This window comes from Humulus lupulus, chromosome X (assembly GCF_963169125.1).
Source record: "Humulus lupulus chromosome X, drHumLupu1.1, whole genome shotgun sequence".
In the NCBI taxonomy this organism is placed as follows: domain Eukaryota; kingdom Viridiplantae; phylum Streptophyta; class Magnoliopsida; order Rosales; family Cannabaceae; genus Humulus; species Humulus lupulus.
In genome coordinates, this window is record NC_084802.1 from 101,258,007 (window position 1) to 101,281,609 (window position 23,603).

At 33.3% G+C, this 23,603-nt stretch overlaps 1 protein-coding gene, 1 long non-coding RNA gene and 1 pseudogene across 9 annotated transcripts; 2 read left to right on the forward strand and 1 right to left on the reverse strand.

Moving 5' to 3' along the window:
• Positions 1–3,998: 3,998 nt before the first annotated feature.
• LOC133806107 (pentatricopeptide repeat-containing protein At3g22690-like) lies at positions 3,999–6,177 on the reverse strand (annotated as a pseudogene).
• Positions 6,178–7,628: 1,451 nt separating this feature from the next.
• Positions 7,629–12,688, forward strand: LOC133805327 (uncharacterized). Of its 8 annotated transcripts, XR_009878922.1 has the most exons (6): positions 7,636–8,365; positions 10,902–10,967; positions 11,078–11,195; positions 11,439–11,830; positions 12,130–12,275; positions 12,355–12,688. It is a non-coding gene; the product is annotated as an uncharacterized LOC133805327 (long non-coding RNA). The 8 variants fall into 8 exon arrangements; XR_009878926.1 differs by lacking the exons at positions 12,130–12,275; positions 12,355–12,688 and having other exon boundaries at positions 7,629–7,644; positions 7,923–8,365; positions 11,439–12,027; XR_009878925.1 differs by lacking the exons at positions 12,130–12,275; positions 12,355–12,688 and having other exon boundaries at positions 7,636–8,077; positions 8,218–8,365; positions 11,439–12,027.
• A 6,329-nt stretch (positions 12,689–19,017) lies between these two features.
• On the forward strand, positions 19,018–20,901 carry LOC133804022 (extensin-like). The gene has a single exon (XM_062242163.1). It carries the CDS (start codon positions 19,161–19,163, stop codon positions 20,487–20,489), a length of 1,329 nt encoding a protein of 442 aa, XP_062098147.1. The 5' UTR covers positions 19,018–19,160; the 3' UTR covers positions 20,490–20,901.
• The last annotated feature ends 2,702 nt before the right edge of the window (positions 20,902–23,603 follow it).

The following is a 23,603-nucleotide window of genomic DNA, read 5'->3' on the forward strand; positions in this document are numbered from 1 at the left end:
TTCCAGGGGGATGAATGGCGTCGTACTCCAGCAGTAAGTGCCATCATCTTCCCCTCATCATCAATTGTCTTAGCCCCAGCAGCGGCTCGCATAAAACACTGGACATATTCCTTCAAGGATTTGCCCTCCTTCTGGCGTATCTCGACTAGTTGGTTGGCTTCGGTCGGATGTACTCGACCAGCGTAAAACTGTCTGTAGAACTCTTTCACGAACATTTCCCAAGACACTATGCTAACAGGAGGGAATTTGAAAAACCACTCCTGAGCAGTGTCGAATAAGGTGGCCGGAAAGATTCTGCATTGAGCGTCATTTGACACCTTCTGGATGTCCATTTGTATCTTGAATTTATTCACATGAGATACTGGGTCTCCAAATCCATTGAAATTGGGTAAGACCGGCATCTTAAATTTGTTTGGGGTCTCGACCATCGCTATTATTTGTATAAATGGAGTGCCTCTTCTCCGGTCATACTTAATGTGGGATGTTCAGCTCCCCACTAGCTACTGGACAGCCTGGTTCAGTGCATCAAGCTGGGCTTGTACAATGTCTGGTATTATTGGGGCAATCGGTGCTGAAGGGGCATACTCGTCATGTCTTTCCCACCTATCATTGAGTACGTCACTCAAATCATCATCCCTATGCCTTTGTTCGTTAGCACCCAGTCGATCAAAGACGTTAGGTTGCCTAGGCTGCCCTCCAGCATTTTGGCTCGTCGGCCGATTTTCTCTTAGTGGGGGATTTCGTTCTCCACCCCTCTCTCATTGCCTTCGACCAACATTTCCTCTACCGGAATCAACTTCATTGTAGTCATGCCCATCCCTAAAATGCGACCGACTATGGCGCGACTTGCTGATCTCACTATTTCCCCCTTCCCTCGCTGGCACGTCGCGAGCATCAGGTGGAGGCCTGCGTTAGTAGGTGGGTCCCCGGGCATTATTATGTCGTGGGGGGGCCCTGACCGCAGAGCCTGACTCGACTTGCCTTCTGCCAGCAGAAAGACGTTGTCCTCTGCTCGGTAGATTTGGCTCCTCAACAATTTGGTGTCTAGGACTTCGGGGAGGTTGTCTGGCCCTATTCTGCCTTTGATGCTGTGGATTATCTTGATTAGCGCGAGAAGGAGGTTGCTGCTCAGGATCTTGAAATGGAATATCCTGTTGAGCAGCAAGAGGTTGCTCCGGCCTATGAGGGCTTGCCAGTTGAGGCAGAGTGTGGTGATGTTGTGGATGATTTGGATGTGGACCTTGTTGTGGTGGTACACTTGGTGGCTGATCCGGTTGAGAGGCTAGCACAGGTTGTCCCCGAGCCAACTGGATGGCTGCCTCTAGAGCGGCAGTAACATCCCTCTGTCGGTGGTCCATGTCAGCCTGCCGCTCATTCAACTCTTGACGTTGTCAGTCAATTTCTCTCTGCTGCAACGCCATCGTTTCAGCCACATTCTCTTGATTAGCCCTCACATTGGCTAACTCCTCTTGCAACACAATCAGTGTTGTCGTCAAGGTCTCAGAATCCATTTCATCTTCTTCAAATTCCAATTGTGGCTCATCTTCAGCCACATTTTGTGGAGGAGGATGGGTTGGTGTTACACCAGAAGTTTGTCCAGTCTTTCTGGATGTTTTCGCCATTTGATCTTGTTGGAAGTCTTGAGTTTTGCTCTCAATGAAAGCACCAAAATGTTGATCCTTGATTTGGTCAACGACACGGAGTTAGATAAAACGATAGAAAATGAGATGAAATCAAGATGAAAAGATAAATGACACAAAAGATTTATAGTGGTTCGGCCCCAATGAAATGATAATAACCTACGTCCACTTAGTGTTCTTATTGATGTAAAATTCAAAGAACTGTGATCAATGAACTAGGGTTCACGAGTTTCACAAGCTCCCAGATGAATACAATTGTGGTGGATAAGAACACTCTCTCTCTCTTAGAATTCCGAAGCTCAAAAGTTCAAAGTCTAAAAGTCCCCTCTCTTGAGCTTTTTGATTCTTATTTATAGGCTCAAGGAGTTCTACATGGGCCAATAGGCCTTCATTACATTTAATACAGACGTATCTAAATAATAATGGAAATTACTATTAATACATAATTGTAAGATTACATATCTGAAAGGGAATAAATGAATATATGCCACCAGGCTGGTCGCTCATAACTATGATATATGATGAGCCAATTCTATTCTGGTCGATGGTCGAACATATTATACTCACTTAAACTGTCACGTGCATTCCACATGTAGGCCACTCCTGCCACGTCATAAGGTAGTACGTTTTTGTGTAAACACATATATAATATAAATTTAAATTATTTTCTTTTAATTTAAAACAAATTAAATTTAAAATATGCTATGAATATTAAAAAACAATAATACATACTTTAAAAGCAATTTAAACAAATTAAATTTAAAATATGCTATAAATTTAAATATGGGTCGTATTTTAAAGAAATACATACTTTAAATTACGTGCTTTAAATAAAATATGGGTTGTATTCGAATTGCGGCTTAATTAGGATTAGAGATTCACTACAACAAAAAGCTACACTAATAACACAACATTTGGACATTATCAACAAAACACAATTAAAGGCAATGAAAATAAATGCCCGGCTGGGTAAAATAAAAGCGCCAAAATAGTTTTTATTTTTTTTATTTTTGTAAATAACAAGTCTCCCGCCTATACGTTAGAGAACCCTTCATTTTGTCCTTCTATCTTTCTCTCTTCAACTTTGAACCTGTAGGGCTTTCCTCTTCTAAAATTAGGGTTTCTTCTTTTCATTCCTCTTTCGTCTTCAATACCTCACAGTCGAAATAAAGGTCATCTATTACCTAAAATTTGTGTTTCTGTTAATGTATTTGAATAATGGTTTCCTGAAATTGGTAAACTGCTGTTGCCCACTAGCCCCCACGCTCAAGCACACAGGCATACCTCTTGGCTTCTTGGCTTTTTCTTTGGGTAGATAAGTTTCTAAATTTTAGTTCTAGTTCTTTTTCCATTGCCCCTTTAAGTTGGTACATATCTATATCTATATCATATAAATGTATATACACACTGTGCCATCATTGACACAAAAGTCTTGCAGTCTACAACTGTTCAACAAATGAAAATAACCGTTTCAAAGGATGGTTTCAAGTCGAAGAAGCTTCTGCATAACACAGGCAGGGCGGCGTGGATCGCTGGAACCATCTTCCTCATCTTAGTTGTCCCTCTCATCATCGAGATGGACTGTGAGCAGCAGGACACCGATCTCGAGATGCAGCAAGCCAGTATACTTGGCTCCCCTTCCAAGGACAAGGTATTCAAACTCAAACTCAAACTCAAAAAAGACGTCTCTCCGGTTTCGTTCGTCTCTGTCTCTCTAGCACAGGTGAGTCTTTCATAAATTTATATGGTGAAGAAATTGTTTGATTGAATCTAGATATATGACGAAATCTAAGTTCGTTTCCATGTTTGGGTCTAAATTTTGTTTTTGATAAAATCTGAATGATAATATGACTAAAGATGTTCATAGAGTCACTACAACAAATAACTATATTAATAAGATAGGTGTTCGGTAACTATTAAAAAATTAGTTATTTATTTTTTTAATTAAAAAATTGAAAATAAAACAGAAAAACTTATTTGTTAATTCTATTTCTATTTTTAAATTTTAATTAAAATTTACTAAATTTTGAAAACTGAATTTTCTCACTTTTATTTTTTTTTAAACAAAATTGTGTCGATGGCTTCTTCTTTTCCACCATGTGAACCTCTTTGCTTCACGACCTCCTCTCTTCCTCTAGGTGAGCCTCTATTTCTCCTCTCAAGTCCCGCCCTACTTCTCTCGTTCTAACTCTCTTTCTCTATCAACTTCGATTTCAATTTCTCTTACAAGAATTTTTTATTTTTGCAAGAACTACACAGCTTGATTAGAATTTTAGGGTTAGATTAATATGATATTTAGATATATGGGTGATAATGATCTTTGATTATTGGAATTTTTTGGATTTATGTGATGGGTATTTATGATTTCTTTAATTTGGGTCCGTAGTTATGGTATGATTTGAATTCTGTTTTTGTGTTGATGAGGAATTTGGGTCCGTAGTTATCTCGAATGACTATTTCACGGTCATATATCTGTGAAACTAGTTTGGCAAATGAGTGGCAATCAGAGATATTCGGAGGTTCTTAACAACACGAATTGGCATTCCTTGACCTGTGCTGATAAGCCCAAAAGCCATAGCAAGTTTCTCACTATGTCGGCTTAGAAAATACTCTTTCTCAAGCTCATCCACATCAAGCAGGACATTAGCCAAATCAGGTTCATGGCCACCATCTCTAGGCCTGCAGTTTATTTCTTCCAGCATGTATGAAATTTGACTGTGCTCTGGGTGACTATCATCAGTAGAGGTGAACTCATGAATAGTTCCATTAACTTCTATTAGGCTTGTGCCAGGCATTTTGGTGATCCCTTTCTCCTTCAAATGCAGCCTCACTTTTGCCACGTCAGTCCATTTCCAAGTAGAAGCATATATGTTTGACAAAAGTACATGAATTCCACTCCTCTGAGAAGCCAACTCTTTCACTCTTTCAGCTGCATAGGCTGCCATTTCAATGTTTCTATGTGCTCGACAAGCGGCCAAGAAAGACCCCCAAATTACATCATTAGGTTCCATTGGCATGCTCTTTATCAGATCACTATCTTCCTTTAGCATCCCAGCTCTACCGAGAAGATCAACCATACAGTCGTAGTGAACAATCTCTGGAGAGATTCCATGGAGTTCTTTCATTGACTTGAAAAGTTCTTGGCCTTGTTCTACATATCCGCCATGACTGCATGCTGACAATAGTGCCACAAAAACTATTCCATCTGGTTTCAGCCCTTGCTTAAGCATCCCAAGGAAAAGTTCCATAGACTTTTTCCCTTTTCCGTTCATTGCCATAGCCCCAATGGCTGTGGTCCAAGCAGAGACATCTCTTCTTGGCATATTATTGAAGACTTGCATTGCATTCTGATGATCACCACACCTAGCAAACATGTCAACTAAGGTTGTCCATAGCCGCAAATCACAATGTATTTCATTTTTTCGGATGTAGCTATGGATCCATTTAGTAAGATCTAGAGCTCCTAGGAAACCGCATGCAGATGCCACCTCTACCATAGTCACCCTATCTGCCTTAATTCCCTTGGTCTGCATTTCTTGGAAGAGTTCAATTGCTTACTCATGCCTATTTTCTTCTACAAGAGCGCCAATCATGGTGTTCCAAGAGATGAGATCTCTCTCGGGCATCTCACTAAATATTCTCCAAGTTGATTCCACATCACCATTTTTTATCAAACCAGCAAGCAACGAGTTCCACGTCACTATTGTCCTGTTTGGCATTCAATCAAAAAATTTACAGGCCATCTCTTATTTTCCACAAGTCATATACATGTCAATCATGGCATTAGAAATACTATCCCAACCTTCTAGTCCATTCCTTAAAGCATAACAGTGGCACCCCTTTCTAGAAATAATATCACCTAACTGCGAACAAGCTGAGATTGCAGACAACTTCTATATATCCATGTCATGATCTATTATACCAAATTAATTTTGAAGTTTCTTGATGTTCTCAGTCAGTCTTTATATTGATGCAGAGATGGTTTGGTAAAAACACAACTCTTTCATATAGTTTTATGTATCTATAGTTCTATGTATATTTAAATAAATACATTGACAGAGTAGTTTACCTTTGACTGATTTCCACTACGATTTTGTCTTATTGCTTTTATAAGATTTCGTCAAGTCCTTTTGTGACCAAATTTTTTACAGATTTTTCATAAAAGATGTATAGGAGTGGCCTACTATTTGGTTAGTGAGAATGTGATTGCTATTATTATTGCTCGTGCTTCATATGATTATGCTGCTATTGAGAAAAGTTAACAGCTGACAATGTTTAATTCTTTAGTGATATTTTTTATCATTTAATTATTGCCTTTGATCTTTGTTTTGATACCTTTTTTAAAAAACTTTTCTTTCATGTCAAAATATGAAAATAGAGAGAAAAATGCTGCAGGCAATGTAGTGTTGAATTAAGTAAATGTATCCATATATCTCAGGTACAAAAATGCTGCATGGTTTTCTACCTTAGTTAAAGCTTGCTGTCATAAACAATGTTCCCCCATTAACCTGAAACATACTGAGTTGTACTTGGACATCATACTAAGTACAAAATAGTAGAACCATATTTAAAACCATATATCCTTCTTACAATATACTGAGAGACTATATATAAGTCCTTTCAAAATTTGTCTAATCTTTTAAAATAATCAAATCCCCTTCTCCTTCAAATTGTTTTGTGGTGTTCTAATGGAATTTTTTTTATTGAAGAACTCACGATATTTGTCTGTTGAAGAACAAGTGACTATGTTCTTATTTGTGATTGGCCATAATGAACGACATCGTGTGGTTGCTAAACGATTTCAGCAATCCACCTCAACTATATCTCGTTCATACATTTTTTATTTTACTATGTAGACTTTATTAATTTTGTGTTATTTCATAAATAGATATTAAGTTTTGAAATTTGAAATTATTTGGATATTATTAATGTGATTTTTTTTTTTTGGAGTTGTTTGCTAACCCTTAAAAAAAACAATTTTTTATTTAATTAATTAAAATTTAAAAATTAAACATAGTGTTTAGTAACTCTATTCTCATTTCGTCTGTCACTCTCATTTCGTCCATTCTCTCCAGCCTCCACGAGACGGTGCTTCTCCTCCACCCACGATCGGACCGGTCTACTCCAACCTTACAACGTCGCTTTCCACCCCATCGGCTCGACTTAGCAAACATCACATGTACACTTTTTTGTCTTGATCTCACTCTGTTAATGGTGGCCTGCAACTTTGATTCATAGTTTATATATATATATATATATATATATACCATGCCAGAATAATGTGATGTTTCTTTACCACTCAATTTCGGCCGATCTTCCTCCTTCGCTTCTCTGTCACGAGCTCTGGTGTTTATTAATCGTCTGTGTATGAGATTGTTGTGGATCTATTTTTTGATCTTGTAGATTTTAATGTTTAAGTTTTTTTTTTTGGTTTGTTATGTTCTATGTGGAGGCCTGGGTTTTTCGGACTGGGTTGGGTAGCCTTTAAGGTTTCTTTGTTCCTTGTGGTTTGGTTCTAGTTACATTTTGGGGATTTCTATTGTTTTGATTTGGCTTTGTATCTTTTTGTGATTTTACAGTGTATATAGAGTATCTGTATGGAGCAATTTTTCTGATTTAATTTATGTCTGGTGCTTGAATCTATCTAGTGAGCAATGTTTGCAGGTTTGACTTTTGTTTTTCTGTTTTGGGTATATATTTAACCGTTTAAGTTTTTTAAAGTTCTTTAGACAGGCTCGACGACCACGGAACACAGGCAGGGGCGAATCAGATTGCGCTCCGACCCTTCCTTCTCCCTCGCGCGAACCAGAAGCCTCCGATCCATGAGGCGGTTTCTGCAATCTTATTTATCCTGGTATGATTGTTCTTCATATATATATAAATGTTTATATAAACGATTGTTTGCATTGTTGTTGTCATAGTGATTGTATTTCTCTATATTCTTAGGTAGTCTCTCTTAATTTAGTCTGGAGGAGATATTAATTTGAGGAATTATTGCGGGCAGGTAATATTTATACTTCATATAAACTTTACATCTAAAGGTTTTTACTTTTATGTCTATGTATTAGATTCTTTGTATCCCATGAAGATTACAGAATTGTGTTTTACATTTTGGTGAGTAGACTGCTTTGATGCAAGATTGTCAACATGGTCACTGGGAAGTTGTTCAAATTCTCATTCTTTTCAAAACTAATGTTAGATTTTTATTACTGTAGTTTTATAAATCTTATTTGATAGATAAGATTGGTGATGAGTTTTTGGGCAACCTAACTATAGATGCAGAGTTGATTATTTGAATCGAGGTACTACTCATCACGTGGCTGCTTTGAATAGTGATACCTGGTGTATTTGCCTTCTCCTGGCTGATTATATTCCTAGCTCCTCACTATTTGGTAAAATCCTAAGAAAAAAATGTAAGGATGAATTTAATATAAGAAGTAAGTTCTTCTCAAATTCTCTTACACTTTTTTCATTAAATATTTTCCAACGTGCTCTACTTGAGCTTTGTTTTTCTTTTGATTACCTAGCTTGAGTCATCCATTAAGTTACTTTTCTGTCCTATTGATGTGTATGTTAGTGCTTTGTCTCAGATAATTAATAGCCTTGCTGATGGCGGGGTGCTCTGCATATGGCTGCATTGAAAGTGTACAATTGCTTCTAGATTTTGGGGGTTCTGTTTCTGTAGTAACTGCATGTGGAAGATGGAACTACAATCGACTTAATTGGTAACTTGCTTCATCTTTTTACTTCTTAATCATATATACAATTGTCTTGCTTGGAAATCAACGATAGTTCTCACTTCTATGGATTATGTTGTCACCAACAATTGAATGATACCAGCATATATTGGCAGAGAAGTATCAATTATGAGCCTTGTTTTTGACACATTTTATGAAAGTTGGGTTATTTACTTGTAAGTTTTACGGTATCTCTTGATGTAAAATTCAATGTCAAAATTGTTTTCATTGCCTGTATGATTGCATTAGGTCACTTAGAAATGCACATGATATGTGAAGTATATGCTTTGACTTGACATGTCTTAATGTGGGAGCGGTGATCTATAGTTGATCTGTATTCAGAGCAATAACACTTAATATTTTGATACTTTTGGCATTTATAATATAATGCATTGTGCTTTTAAATATCCTAAGATTGGTAAACATGTACGAACACATCCTAATATTAGATACCCAGTTCTAGAAAAACATGTTAATTAGGGAAAGAAAAAAAATCTCAATCTTCGGTTATTACTCTTAATTAAGAGATTTTCCATTTTGCAACTGTCTCTCTATTCTCTTACTGAATTTTCATTTGTCTCTCTTTTCTCTTGTAGTCCCTTGTGTATGTAATTCTAGTTCATATGCAATATCATTTGGTTCAGTAGTTTAAGCTTGCCGTCCCACTTATATAATTATCAATAAATAATGAGCCAACTCAATTCTAAATTTGTACGAGAAAGTTTGATAAAAGCAATCCACATAGATAATGATAGACCCCAAGTCAGATACACATATGTTGGGCGTCCAAGGCAGCAGTAAAGAGTTTATAATTGCACTGATGATTTGTCGTTATTGCAGCTGAAACTTTTTAGTTTAATTGCTGAGTTATTTTGCTTTAATTGAGATGTCTTTTATCTATTTTTCTATTGGTTGGTATTTTTAAGAAAATGTTAGTCTTAGCCTATAAATAAGAGTGACTCAGCCTTAGAATAGGTATTGATTAATTTTGTAACTTGATTAAGAGTAAAACTTACTCAGGTAGTTTCTCCAAGTTTTCTCGAAACAACTTAGAAACTATATTTTCTCTGTTCATATCAATAAGATTGCCTATTCATATGAATTGTGTTCTGGATTCTATTAGATAGCTAGCTTAGCTTTACCAATAATAAAAAATATAAACTTGTAGATGAGAGCTGAAAAGGGTTTACTTAGTTAAGCATATATTTTTTATAAGCATTAAAAGAGATGCGTATTTCAGATTCTAGAGTACTGAAATATTGGTTGATTATTGGTTGATTCATCTTCTGGAATGTTATTATAATACTGCTATATATTTAGGGATATTTGCGGTTAAAATATCCAAACTTACAATTTACTAACACTTAAATACCCCAACTGATTTTTTAGTGGCAAAAGTACCCAAACATGAAATTTACTTGCAATTAGAGATACACATTGTTAAATGTTAAAGTTGACCGGTCAAATGAAACGTGGCACCACATGATTGGTCTACATTATTATTATTTTAAATAATTTTTCAAAAAAAATATCATTTTATATTTTTCATTTTTTTGAAAAAAATCAAATTTATTGTTTTTCAATATAAAAGTAACAAAAAATAATTTTTTCTTATTTTAAAAAAAAAAAATATCAAATTTGTTGCTTTTAATCAATTTAAGATTAAGTAAAAAAAAATATTTAATCTTAAATTATTGCTTTGATTTTAAATAAAATTACTTAATTTTGAAAAAAAGTAGAAAAAATGATAAATAGTAAGATTTTAATAATAATAAATAAATAAATTTGAGGATATTAACAATAAAAAATTTAATTTAAAAAAATGTATTTTGATACTTAATCTTAAATTGAAAAAAAGTTTGAATTTTTTTTTAAAAAATGTAAATTTTATTTTTTGTTAAATTGAAAAATAAATTGAAAATTATTTTAAGAATAATAACAATGTGTACTAATCATATAGTGTCACGTGTTTTTTGATTAGTCAACTATAACATTTAATATTGTGTATCTCTAATTGCAAGTAAATTTAACATTTTGGTACTTTTGCTACCAAAAAATTAGTTTGGGTATTTAAGTGTTAGTAAGTTGTAGGTTTGGGTATTTTAGTCGCAAATATCCCATATATTTACATATTATTATGATTTTAGTTTTGATAATTTTGCATGAGCAATGAATTATTTCAACTAGCCCATTTATTTAATCTATAAACTTCTATATTTAATTTTTGTTTTTGTTTCAACTAAAATTTATTTTTTTCCACCTAACTTGACCTTAATAAGCGACCTTTAGGAATATATGTTAAGAAAAGATTAAAATAGACTCATCAACCAATTTTAGCTCAATTCAATTTTTGTCGTTGGTTCATATTGCTTGATGATTTATGCAAAGAAATTTCATATGGTAATAGTCAGCCTTGTATTCTCTCAACTAGATACGTTTGCTGACTATATTCTTTTGTTTTGGTCATTACTAGAATTTTGATGGGAATCAATGATTAATTTTATGTATTTCGCATGTTCAAAAGATGACAACTAAAACTGGGTTGGACTTCAATGACTAAATTATTATGTTGGAAACCAAATATCATCAGGTGAGATCATCAAGTTGAATTTAAGGGGTAATAGATTCTCTTTTGACTAGACATAATAAATGCACTATTTTAATTTAGTTTTATACTGCTAATGGATTGTGTTGATGCAGTTCTTTACCAACAGGTAATTAAGAGGAAGGGATTAGTGCCGAATGTAGAACCGTAACAGATATAAGATCTTAGTGAATGAAATAGGTGACTCAAGACACGTTTTTGAGTGGTTCAAAGGTTAAAATTTTTCTACTCTACTAGTCAATATTATTGATATATTTTGGGTATTTGGTTACAAAGTATATCTCTCTAGAGACTATTTTTTCCAACCCTTATCAACTCCCAGGGTTTCCGTATCTATAGGAGAAGGCACCTGGAAGTTGGTTAGGAGGTCATCCTGTGACCTTATTTGTCATATCAACTTTGTGACATTCATGATTAATTCTTAAACCTGACACATAAGTATGGTCAAATCGATAGGTAAGGAGATAATGGGCTGCACGGCCCAACCCAGTCGTGGGTGTCTGAATACGCACGTTCTTGCAGCGTGTCCGAGAAGTTAGGGAGATATCGGACACATGATGTCAGATATATGCACGTTTATCTTGCGTGTGTTGACTTTACAAGGGGTCATAGCCTCCATATCTAGCTCGTACCACGAGCTGTGCATCTGACCCGACCTTCGGCCTTCTGATTCCTTGCTCCAGTCTTGGGAGTCTTGGCGAGTCCTTGAGGATTCCTCGAGCTAAGGGGGGTACGACCTCAAGACAGGAGCTCCGACCTGGGGGATGTTTACGGACTAACCATGATTAGTCCGAAGCTCGGCCTGCTAATCAGCCCGTGGGAAAATCAGGGCGCACAGATTGTTATGAGTAATATTTATTTCAATTATGTTTTATTTGAATATTGTAGTCGTAGACAATTGTTAATATTGTGAATTAGGTATATACATATGATATGTATATATATAATCATATAAAAGACCTGCATATATAGAAAGAAAAATTTGTACACTTGATTAAGCGGGTACACTTGATTCATATATATAATCATATGAAGGCCTGATGCATATACACTTGATTCATTCATTTATCCATTAAGTATTGCAGGGATTATGAAATTGCTATAGTACTCTGATTAAATTTGTTTCACTTCTTAATCTTGTGTATAGTGTCTCTTTGCATATTAAGAGAAAGACTAGGAGGAATGAAAAAAGTTATGGAAAATTAGTCTTCATTGGTAGAGTGCGGCTTTTATATTATAAGAATGATGGAGTATTGCTTGCATGGGGCATCCATCCGATGGCTAACTAGTAATGTAAGTATATTTATAATAGTTGAACTACAATTTTATTCAATTTAGTTTCTAACTTAATTTTTTATTTTGATTTTTATAGTGTTGATAAGAACACATAATTGTGAGGAAATCAATGGAAGCCTAAATAAATGTGCAATTAAGCTTCTTGAGCGGATGAGCCGAAGCTAGGGTAACTTTTGAAATTAGTATTAAAAAACAAACTAATTATAGTTAAGGCATGCACTTATAGAGTTAAGGCAAAGATTCTTACATAATTTTTTTTTTTGCAAGAATGTATTTACATTTTAATCTTGTAAAGATAATTACATAGTTAAGACTGATGTATTTACATAGTTAAGGCAAGAATCATACATTTTAATTTTTTAATTTTGTAAGTTTAGCTTTATAATATAATAAATTATGTTGATTTTGTATGTTAGGTGATTTTATTTGAATTATACTGTAATTATACAAGAAATTTTAAATGAATGTAGAGATTTAAAATAGGGAAAAAAATTCCCATTTTCTGTGTGTGGTACATTAGTTCAAAACATTATGTTGTTTCATGTACCATATGGCACAATGTTTGCTTAAAACTTTTTGTCTTATGTTACAATAGTTGCATATAAATTGTTGTATCATGTACTGCTGGTGAATGCCATTTTCACAGCAACTGTCGTTCCTTATAGCACATGAAACAACAATTTTATTTGAATTGTTGTCTTCTGCTAATACATGACACTATACAACAATATTAGAATTGTTGTATCAATATTTTTACCACAATTTAAAATTGTGGTACCCGCCAATTTTTTAGTAGTGGTTTAACCTCTTTAATTATATATTGTTTCTTTGAATACCAGTAACTTACTAGTGAAGGTTAATTCATAAATCATAAACTAATTTATGAATTTGAGTTTAATAAGCTTTCAGTTACAAAAGCTAATCCTTGAGAACCATTATTCAATTCCTCGTAAATGTATAGATTTCATATCTTTATATTATGTCTCCAGCTATTTACATCAATGAGTTCTCAGCTTAATCATTTTGACAAATCATAATGAGTTAATCAAATAATTCATATGACATAAACTAGGGCTGAGCATTGGTTGGTTTGAGCGGTTTTTTCATATTATTAAATTCAGGATTCGGTTTTTGGTCTAAATTGGTGCGATCCAAAAACTGACCGACTAAACCAATTGAAAAAAAAATTGATTGTTTTGGATTGCGACCAAACTGAAATTCATTTTTTTTTAAAACAATCTATAATTTTTTAGAAAGTTTTAGTTAAAAAAAAAACTAAAAATTTTGGATTGTTGGAATCTATTTTTGAGTTTTTTTAAAACATAAATACATAGTACATAAATAAATTCACTAATTTGAAAGTTTGAAAACATAATTAAAAGTCCATAAGCATAACATAATCTATGTATACTTATAAGTTCGGTCGGTTTCGGTTCAAACTGGTAGGTCCACACGAATTTTTCAAACCGACCGAACAGTGGCAGTTTACGCCGTTAACAGTTTTTTCGGTGTTCGGAAGGTCGGTGTACTCAGTTTTTTTGGTTTTTCGAATTTTATGCTCAGTCCTAACATAAACAAGAGTTCATAATAACTTCAAAATTAAGATCAATTTATATATGATCATCTTATTGATATGTTTAATTAATACTTATAAAGTAAACGATATTAAGTATTAATAATATATCAGGTTTTGTTCATGTATAGTCACTTTATACAAAATACATTCACTAAGATATCTTAATACATTAGTAATCAAAATCTAGATTACATGTATTCATAATACTAGTGAATCGTACTTACAATATTTAATATAAAATATAACTTTGTTTTACTGCGAACTATTTAAATTCATTCCCTACAATTTTAATTATCTTGTACCAATACAAGATTGTAGTCAAAATAAGGAACTAGAGAATTTTTTGATATTCATATAATTTAATTCCATCAATAATAATAAACAATCAATATATGCAAAAAATATATTTCATAAAATATTGTTCAATACATATGCTTTAAAAGACATTAATCCCAACATCGGGGTCGGGGATGGGGAAGGGGAGAGGACAGGGTCGGGGATGAGGACTGGGACGAGGTCAGGGATGGGGACTGGGTCGAGGTCGAGGTCGTTGTCGGGGCCAGAATAAATAATCATTAAAGGTGAATTAATAAATTTGTGATTAAATATTTTTAACATAATAAAATTTTATAATATACTCACAATTTTTTTTCTTCATAAGATTTAATAAGATATCATAATACTTTAAAAATAATTAGTTATTTGTTTTTATTTGGTGATAAAGAATTACTACCAAATATATGTAGGATATATTATTATCCCATAGTGGTAATTTATTTTCACTAAATAAAAGCCTTAGACCCGTTCAAATAGGATGAGTCACTAAATCATATAGGAAGGACATGAATGTCTTCATTCATCTTGCGTCGTTACTCGGTATAAGAAAGTAATTAAAAATATAATTTTACATTTGTGAGTTAGCTTATTAACAATTTCTTTATTTAACTGATATTGTCATATTCTGTTTTCCACATATGAGACTTGAAACTAAGGAACTGCTCAACTTGGTTTCCACGTTCCATGATATGCACAATCATCCAAGACGTGGATGGGTGAGCACAATTGCTAATCATACTTATTTAAGTAACTATCTAAGTTATGTATATATTTATACGTTTATTAAGTGTTTTATTATCTTCAGCTGGAAGTGGCGTCACCATTTAGGAGACGATTAGCTACATTACATAGCTTACATACTACGGACAATTTATTTTATGTGTTGTGTTTTTACATTTTGGATATTACTTAGTTTATACTAAGTAAAATTATGAGAATAATTTTATTTTCAATTAATATCAATATATTTTTTTGTCAATTATTTAAATTTTCAATTAATATCAATATAGTTTTCAATTAATATCAATATTATTTTAAATTTATTTAAAAAAAATCGATGGTTTACTTTGACGACATCTCATCGCAGTTGACGACCTAAAATTTGAATTTTTAAAATTATCATAAACCTATTGCAAAGACAATAAGGTCCAAATTAAAAAAAAAAAAAATGATTTTGTCATTTTCCTACTGCGATGATGTGGACCTACAGATTTGGTCATACTGTGACGAAATTTTTGCGACGACATATCGTTTCTAAAACCCTTCAAGGACGACTTTGTAATCTACAACAGCGATTTTTGTCGTCACAATAGACATGTTTTCTTGTAACCACCAATATCATCAACAGAATAACCATATAACATTACAATAAAAGACAATAATTTAATCATCATTCAAACAAATAGCAACCAAAAAATATATTAATTCAAAAATAAACTTATTTTAAAAAAAAAGAAGAAAAAATATTCAAAATAAAACAAAAAACTGAATAAATCTTAAAAATCATAATTGCCATCAATAAACATCAAAATAATAGACTAACTAGTAATTAAACTAATATCAAGGTTAATATTCTACTAGTCCAAAAGAAATTTGAAATAAAATTAAAAAAAATACAAAATTTGAAAACAATCGAAAGAAAAAAATCACAATTACTATAAATCAATAATTTCAATTAATAAACATAAAAGCATTAAACTTGTAATCTCGACAAAGAGAAAATATAAAATCACAATTTTTAGATTTTAGGATTTTCTATTCAAAAGCACTAATTCTCACAAAAAAACTATCTATAGATTAAAATTAATAAGATAGAAACTATTAAATATCTACGAGACACATTATTTTAGAGCTTAAATTGAAAAAAAAAAGACATTATTTTAGAGCTTAAATTGAAAAAAAGAGAGTTGAAATACTGTAAAATCAATGACAATGGTAGAATAAGACGGACAACAACGCCTCTAATACAAAGAAGAGTTCAGGGGAGTGAGACATTTTGTGTTGCGACTATATTATATATTTGTTAATATTATTTTAATTATACTTTTTTTTATATATAAAATGGGAAAAAAAAACAAAAAGTCGTTGCAAAAAATTCCTAGAGTTTCAAAATTTGGGAGTTTCTAATGACGATATAAAAAGTATATACATATGTTGTTGCTAATACTTCCAGTGACCAAATGTAATCTTGACAAAGAGAAAACATAAAATCACAATCTCACAAAAAAACTACCTATAGTTTTATAATAAGAAGGGCAACAATGCCTCTTATATATATAAAGAAAAGTAAAGGGGAGTGAGGGGTTTTGTCGCAACCTTATTATATATTTGTTAATTATAAATTTTAATATAAATAAAAAACAATAAGTCGTTGCAAATAATTCTTAGATATTCAAAATTTGGCAGTTTCTAGTAACAAAATAAAATGTATAACCATATGTTGTGTTTCGTCGCTAGAAAATATAGGATTCTAGCCAAGAAATTTGTATAAATATTAATATATTTGTCATCACTAGTACCACTTGTTACTGTAGTGTATTATTATTGGTAATGTTTTAAAAAAATATTATGTTACATATTATCATAGTTGATATTTTTCTAAAATATTACTACAATTTACATTTGTTTGAATATTGTCATATATTTTTATAATAAATACCATTATATTTCGAGGTTCATTATATTTGTTGCACGTAATATCTAAAGATTTCTAACAATTTTATATCAAATTAATCTATTTCCAGATTATTCATGTATGCGATTATAACTAATAACTCAAAATTAACAAAAAGTACAGCTACTTAGCTATATAATTGGACCAATTCCGGTTGAGTAACTTTTCCTAATAACTTGCGTGACCCTCAATAGCTATAGCTAGCTAGCACTAAAATAAACTGTGACTGCTAATAATTATATTTGGAAAGTTTGCTTTAGGTTTGAAAAACCTCACGATTAGTCACAGATTTCAAAGAGTTTCACATGGAAAATTAGAGTTGATAATATTTTATTTAAGCCATAAGAAAATTTTGAATCATTATGATAAACTAATTATATATAAAGAGCAGGAAGATCACTGGAATTGGAATGTCAGGTTTGAATAACGGGTGAAGGTTTTATTGAAAGAAAGTTTCCTAATAAAAGCTTTCCGAGTCATGATATCATTCCTGGAAGTTGCTTGTATCAAAATAAGAGCAAACAATAATGTGAAATTATAAGGGCCAAGTCATAAATGTCCAAATCAAACCCAAGTTGCACTACTTTTATAATGAGTGAATTACCTGTCTCTTTTCTTGACCGGAAGAAATATTGAAAGTTTATGATGATGCATTGCATGTATATAAAGCAAACCGGATCACGAGGTGAGTATATATAATAGAACAAGTACCTTTTTCTTTTAAATAATTAGAAATGAACGAGCTTTTTTTTTCTTCATTAGAGACTTCAATAACACTGATTAAGTTGCGAAGACGCCAGCCTTAATTAATTATATGTCATTTTTCCCTTTAGTAGTTAACTTCACTTCTTTCATAGTTGTTATTTGTGTGGTTTTGCTTGGCCTTAGTTATGTGGTCCTTTTGTTCATTTTAATGAAAATATACATTATTGTTTTTTGTCGTTTTAGCTGAAACAATAGTATAAGTCGCCAGTCTACTCATACTTATACATGATATATATATATATAGTACAGTTTTGGATGCATGCAGTATTTTCATGGACAAGACAAATATATTTATTTGTGATGTCTAAGAACTTCCACATCTTGACCTCTTTTTTTTTTTTAACTCTTTTCTCACTTCTTAATTTAAACTGGAATACTATTTATCTTGATAGACTTGGAAAATTAAAATGTGACTATGTGGAAATCCAAGAAAGCAAGCAACATGCATTGATATTTGATAAATTGACCAAATAATGTATATATAAATTATGCACAACTAAAAAAACGTGTCATAATAAAAAAAAATCACGAAAGAAAATAAAAATTAATTGAAAAAATGTTATTCTACAGTACAGAGAGGTAAAGGAAGTTCCATGATCCATTCAAAGGTGGACACTACGACAATATTCCGTACTAGCATATACTGCTCTATAATTGAAAGTGATGACCTGTTTTCTATTTACTTTTAGCTATAGGCTAGCTAGCTTGAGTGAAAAGGTCCAAATGGTCCCTAAACGAATCAATAATTGAAACTAGTTTATTCAACACTAATGTTTTAATTCACATTGGAGTGGCTCTTGTGGAGTATTAAATTCCGTGAAAGAACCAAATAACTTGTTTTTGTAGTTATGCACCTTTTGAAAATATGGGCTGGTTAGGTAAAAACAAATAATTATTTAATGTATCGAAACTACTTTTATACAATTGGATGTTATTATTATAACCACGACAGAAAATAGAGTCTTAAAGGGTGTCGACTAAAAACGATACTTAAGAGCATGCCATGATGATGATAGTCATTTCCAAGTCTTAATGTAGACATATTCATCACGTGCTCTTGAGTCTTCCCTCTATATGTTTATTCAAATTTCGAAGAGTATATATAGTTGCCCTTGTGGACCAAAATTCCGAATATTATATATATAAGGGTTTTTTTTTTCAAGAGAATAGACACATTTAAGTTAATTAAGGACATTAACAACTACGAATGATTAGTTTTTGTGTTCTCAACAATTTGATTGTGTATTTGCTGTTTTTTTTCTTGCTTATTATGTGTATTTGCTGTATTTTTAATGAGTTGACAACTCGGCAAAAACGTCGAAACACAGTAAGAGCTATTATATAACAGATTAGAAGAAAAAGAAAAGTAATAAAATAATAATTAGGACCCGGGACATATGGAGGCTTTCAAGAGTTTTAAGTGCTTCATAACTAGTACAAATAGCTCCCCACTGACCTTGACAGTCATCAAACCAACCTCTCTCTTCCAAATCAACTAACTACTCAAAGCATATCTATAGTTATTTGGAAAATGGCGGCCTACCCTTACTACTCTCCTCCTCCACCACCACCACCTCCACCACACCACCACCACCACCACCACCACCATCCAAAATCTCCACCCCTGCCTTGTACACCCACTCCGCCACCGCCGCCACCACCACCACCACCATGTTCTCCCACTCATACGCCTCCTACCCATTCGGCAAAGCCACCTCAATATGGCTATCCAAAATCCCCTCCACCGCCGCCGGATCACCACCATTACTATCCTCAGCCACCGGCAGTGTCTCCGCCAGTAATGGCGGCACCACCTCAGAGTCACACTTACCCTCCCAAGGGTTCATCTTCTCCACCCCATCCATACACGCCACCAAAAATATCACCTCCAAAACAATCTCCACCGAAGGCAACACCCCCATCATACCCACCAAATTCACCTCCCAAGGGTTCATCCTCGCCATCACGTCCATACACACCTCCAAAACCATCGCCACCAAAGGCAACACCACCAACGTCATATCCACCAAAATCCCCCCCGAAGGGTTCAGCTCCCCCACCGCGTCCATACACCCCGCCAAAACCATCATCTCCAAATGCGACACCGCCAAAGTCCCCTCCGAAGGGTTCAGCTCCGCCAAAGCTAACACCTTCAAATGCGGCATCGCCAACTTCATATCCACCAAAGTCACCTTCCCATTCGCCAACTCGCCCCAAGGCGACCCCACCAAATTCTGAATACCCGCCAAAACCAAGCAAGACACCGCCGGCTCAGCCGCCAAAATTCTACTCCCCTAAGCCAAGCAAGAATACTCCACCAGCTCAGCCACCAAAACCCTATCCCCCTAAGCCAAGCAAGAACACTCCACCGGCTCAACCCCCTAAGCCAAGCAAGAACACTCCTCCTGCTAAACCCCCTAAACCCTATTCCAAACCGCCTCCAACGACTTACCCCGGCTCACCACTTGCTCAGCCACCGACCTTCCATGGCTACGCTCCGGCCCCGCCTACTTTTGGACCGCCTTCGCCTACCATCAATGGTATCCCACCTTCTTCTGATATCACGGCACCGCCTCCGGGTGGCAATCATACCACTGTTATAGCAGTTTGTGTTTCCCTGGGAGGTGCTTTCTTCCTGGCATTCATCTTAGTTGGCCTCTTCTGCCTTGCAAAGAAGAAGAAGAAGCCGGTTATGGTTCCGGCCGCAGCTGCTGCTTGTGCATCATCAGAGTCCGATGAAGAAAGTAGCCGTGGAGCAGCAGTAGGAGTAGCCGCTGCCGTGGCCGTCGCCGGAGGATCTCCGGGTAGTTCCGTGTCTTCATCAGTCCATGGTTCAAGACACCAGCGTAGTAGTTACTAAAAGTGTTCAAATATCTTAAACTCGTAATCGTGATCATGCATGTGTTAATAATGTGTTTAAGTTTGGGTTCTTGCGCTGTTTGGCACACGTTAGTTTGTCCAACGCCACACGAATTTAAAATGCAGTGATAAGCCAACTCCTTGTTATCGTTCGTAAAATGCAGGTGTGGTTTCATTAAATTTCATTGGTTGGGTTGGTTCATAATAATAAGTTTCGTTGAAAGAGCGTAACAGTATATTTTAATTTTTTCGATTGTGTTATTCATCAAATTTATTGATCGTGCATGATCAAAGGACTGGGGGCAGTACTTCGGTTTTATTGTAAGTTTTGTGTAGTGTGCAGTTGTTTATTTAAATATTCGGTGGCGTAGTACATGAAAGAAAGTGAGTAAATATATTGGAAGTTTGTACTAGTGAAGATTTAAATTATGTTTTGCTTTTATGTTTGGAATACATTGCTTTTTAGTGGGCACGTGGGACATATATATTTCTAAAAATATAAAGAATAATTATCAATGTGTGTCTCATTCACGTGAACACTAACAAAAAAAATATAAATATGCATATTTTAATTCTACGAAATAATAATTTAGGAAGTTTCTTTTTTTTTAAGGCTATATTCTATATTAAAGATAACCAGCATAGATTAATGAATTCAAAGTGTTTAATATTCTAAGTAAGAGTCAAATGACAATTATAAACGGTAACGTGGAATAGTTGCTCTAGCTACTTTCTTCCCTAATCATACATGGAAGACATCTTAAATTAATTTACTTTTGCCGGAAATTTGGTTGTGGAATGATTTTTAGAGCGGGAAATGGAAACACAAATGGAAAAGTTGATAACTACTCACTTTTAGAAGTAGTTAATTAAAATTAGACACTAAATATATTTAATTAAATCTTACCTATTATTATCATGAGATTTCCCAAAATACCTTTATTTGAGCATATAGTTCTAAATGTTGTTGTAGTGTGTATTATATATGTCATATTATAGTTAAATTAGAAATACATTCTAATTGTTTGTTGAAATATCTAAAAAAGAATTTTACGCCCATAACAACTCCTATTAGACACAAATAACACTAATTTGGAAATGTTTTCTAAGTGTTTGTTAAAATAATTCATTGTAAAACTGAAACTTTTATGTTGTCATATATATGTATAACAACTATATTTATAGGATTATATTCTGTCTATGAAAAATTATTCTTTAAAATGTAAATATCAAATCTTAAAATTTAAACCATAATTCTTTAAAATTTAAACTACAATGCTTAAAATGTAAACCACATACCTTTAAAATATAAATTTCAAGATATAAAATCTAAACTTGACCCTTTAAAAGTTTAACCTTAAGTCTTAAAATCTAAACCACAATTTTTCAAAATGTAAGCCATAAAACTTAAAATTTAAACCATTAGTCTTTAAAAGTTAAAACAATAGACTTAAAATCTAAACCACGACCATATAAAATATAAACCATGATCTTTAAAATTTAAACTACTAGTTTTTAAAATTTAAACTACGACTATTTAAAATTTAAACCACATCTCTTTAAAATTTAAATTACAACGCTTAAAATTTAAATCACAACTCTTTAAAATTTAAACTTAAACCATAACTACTTAAAATTTAAACCACGAGATTTAAAATTTAAACCACATCTTTTTAAACTATAAAACATAACGTTTAAAATCTAAATCATAGTTCCTTGAAATTTAAACCACAAAACTTAAAATTTAAACTAGCATACTTCACTTAATTAAATTTTAAGACCTCGTGGTTTCAAAATACATAATATTGCAACAATTGAATGGTATTTTCCTACTCTTCTTACATTTTGTAATATGATAATTATGAAAAGATTAGAGTGTATCAACAAACTACACAAATTCTGTCTACTTCATGTCTAGAGTTTGTCATGAAGCCAATCGGTCTCTCCAAAATAATCTTCTTACAAAACTGCTTCGACGGGATCTACGCTCGATATTGTCAGCTGAAATATTCCCAAATCAACAATGAGTATAACATTTGTACAAGACCACACACATTAATTTGTAGCAAAGGTTGCATATGGAGGTTAAATAACTGAGTCCAATTGTGATTTTTCAAAAGCAGTTACATGTTTTCTTGACAAACATAAATTTTGTAGCAACTGTTGCATGTGGAAATGTAAACAAACAAATAAGATAATAACCCTCACAATTTAGCAAGCTTGATCAGAATAAAATGTAAGAATGAACATACAATGATAAGGGAGTCACCAAGATTTGAGTCTACTAAAAATTCAAGCCAAACAGGGATTGAACAAGATTGCAAAGGCAGTACATGCGAACTTTGCTGGTTAGATTTCTATTTCCAATCTAAAATAGTTAGCGAATCTTATTTCTAGCAAAAAATGTAAATAGGTTAAGAACCATAGTTCTTTAGTGTAGCTCCTAGAAGATTTTTGAGCATCAACCAAAAATATAAAATAATATGTGCGAACTAGTGATATTGAAAAAACATTTAGAAAGGGAATAGTTAATTCAGGGTGTTGATGCCTGCCAAGAATTTCAAGTTCAGTGAAACAGAGCACATCTGCAAATACCAAATCATGAATATTATTAATTAAAAGCATCCATTCACACGTTGAATTTAATATTTAAGTGATTATAGCACCACGGGGACTCAAATACATAGATACAAATGAACACATCAAAAAATTTGGAATTATCTTCAAATAACTGAGTCAAGTTATGACTCTTTAATCAAAGAAATACTTCCACGATTTTTAGAATGGAAAGAAATTTCAATGATGCTTCAAGACCAAGAACCAGTTAAGTCCTTAAAACATCAAGTCTAGAAGGCATACTGGTTCCTCCAATAGGGGACAAATCTTATTAGCTACTCCAATATAGGAAAGCATAGCAGCAAGCACATTGGGGGCATGAGGATTAAGATCCAAATGTTGTAGTTGCCGACAAATTGAATCAATCACATAATCTGCATTTTCCAATACTAGGTGCTCAACTTATGAAACAAATGAAAAAGACAACAATATCTTTAGACTCATAAAATGTAAATAAAATTCTACCACATATATATTCTGTTGAATCACTCCGACCACC

Excerpts from the sequence above, each read along its gene's own strand:
- LOC133804022 (XM_062242163.1), top strand. The coding sequence starts at position 19,161 with ATGGCGGCCTACCCTTACTACTCTCCTCCTCCACCACCACCACCTCCA.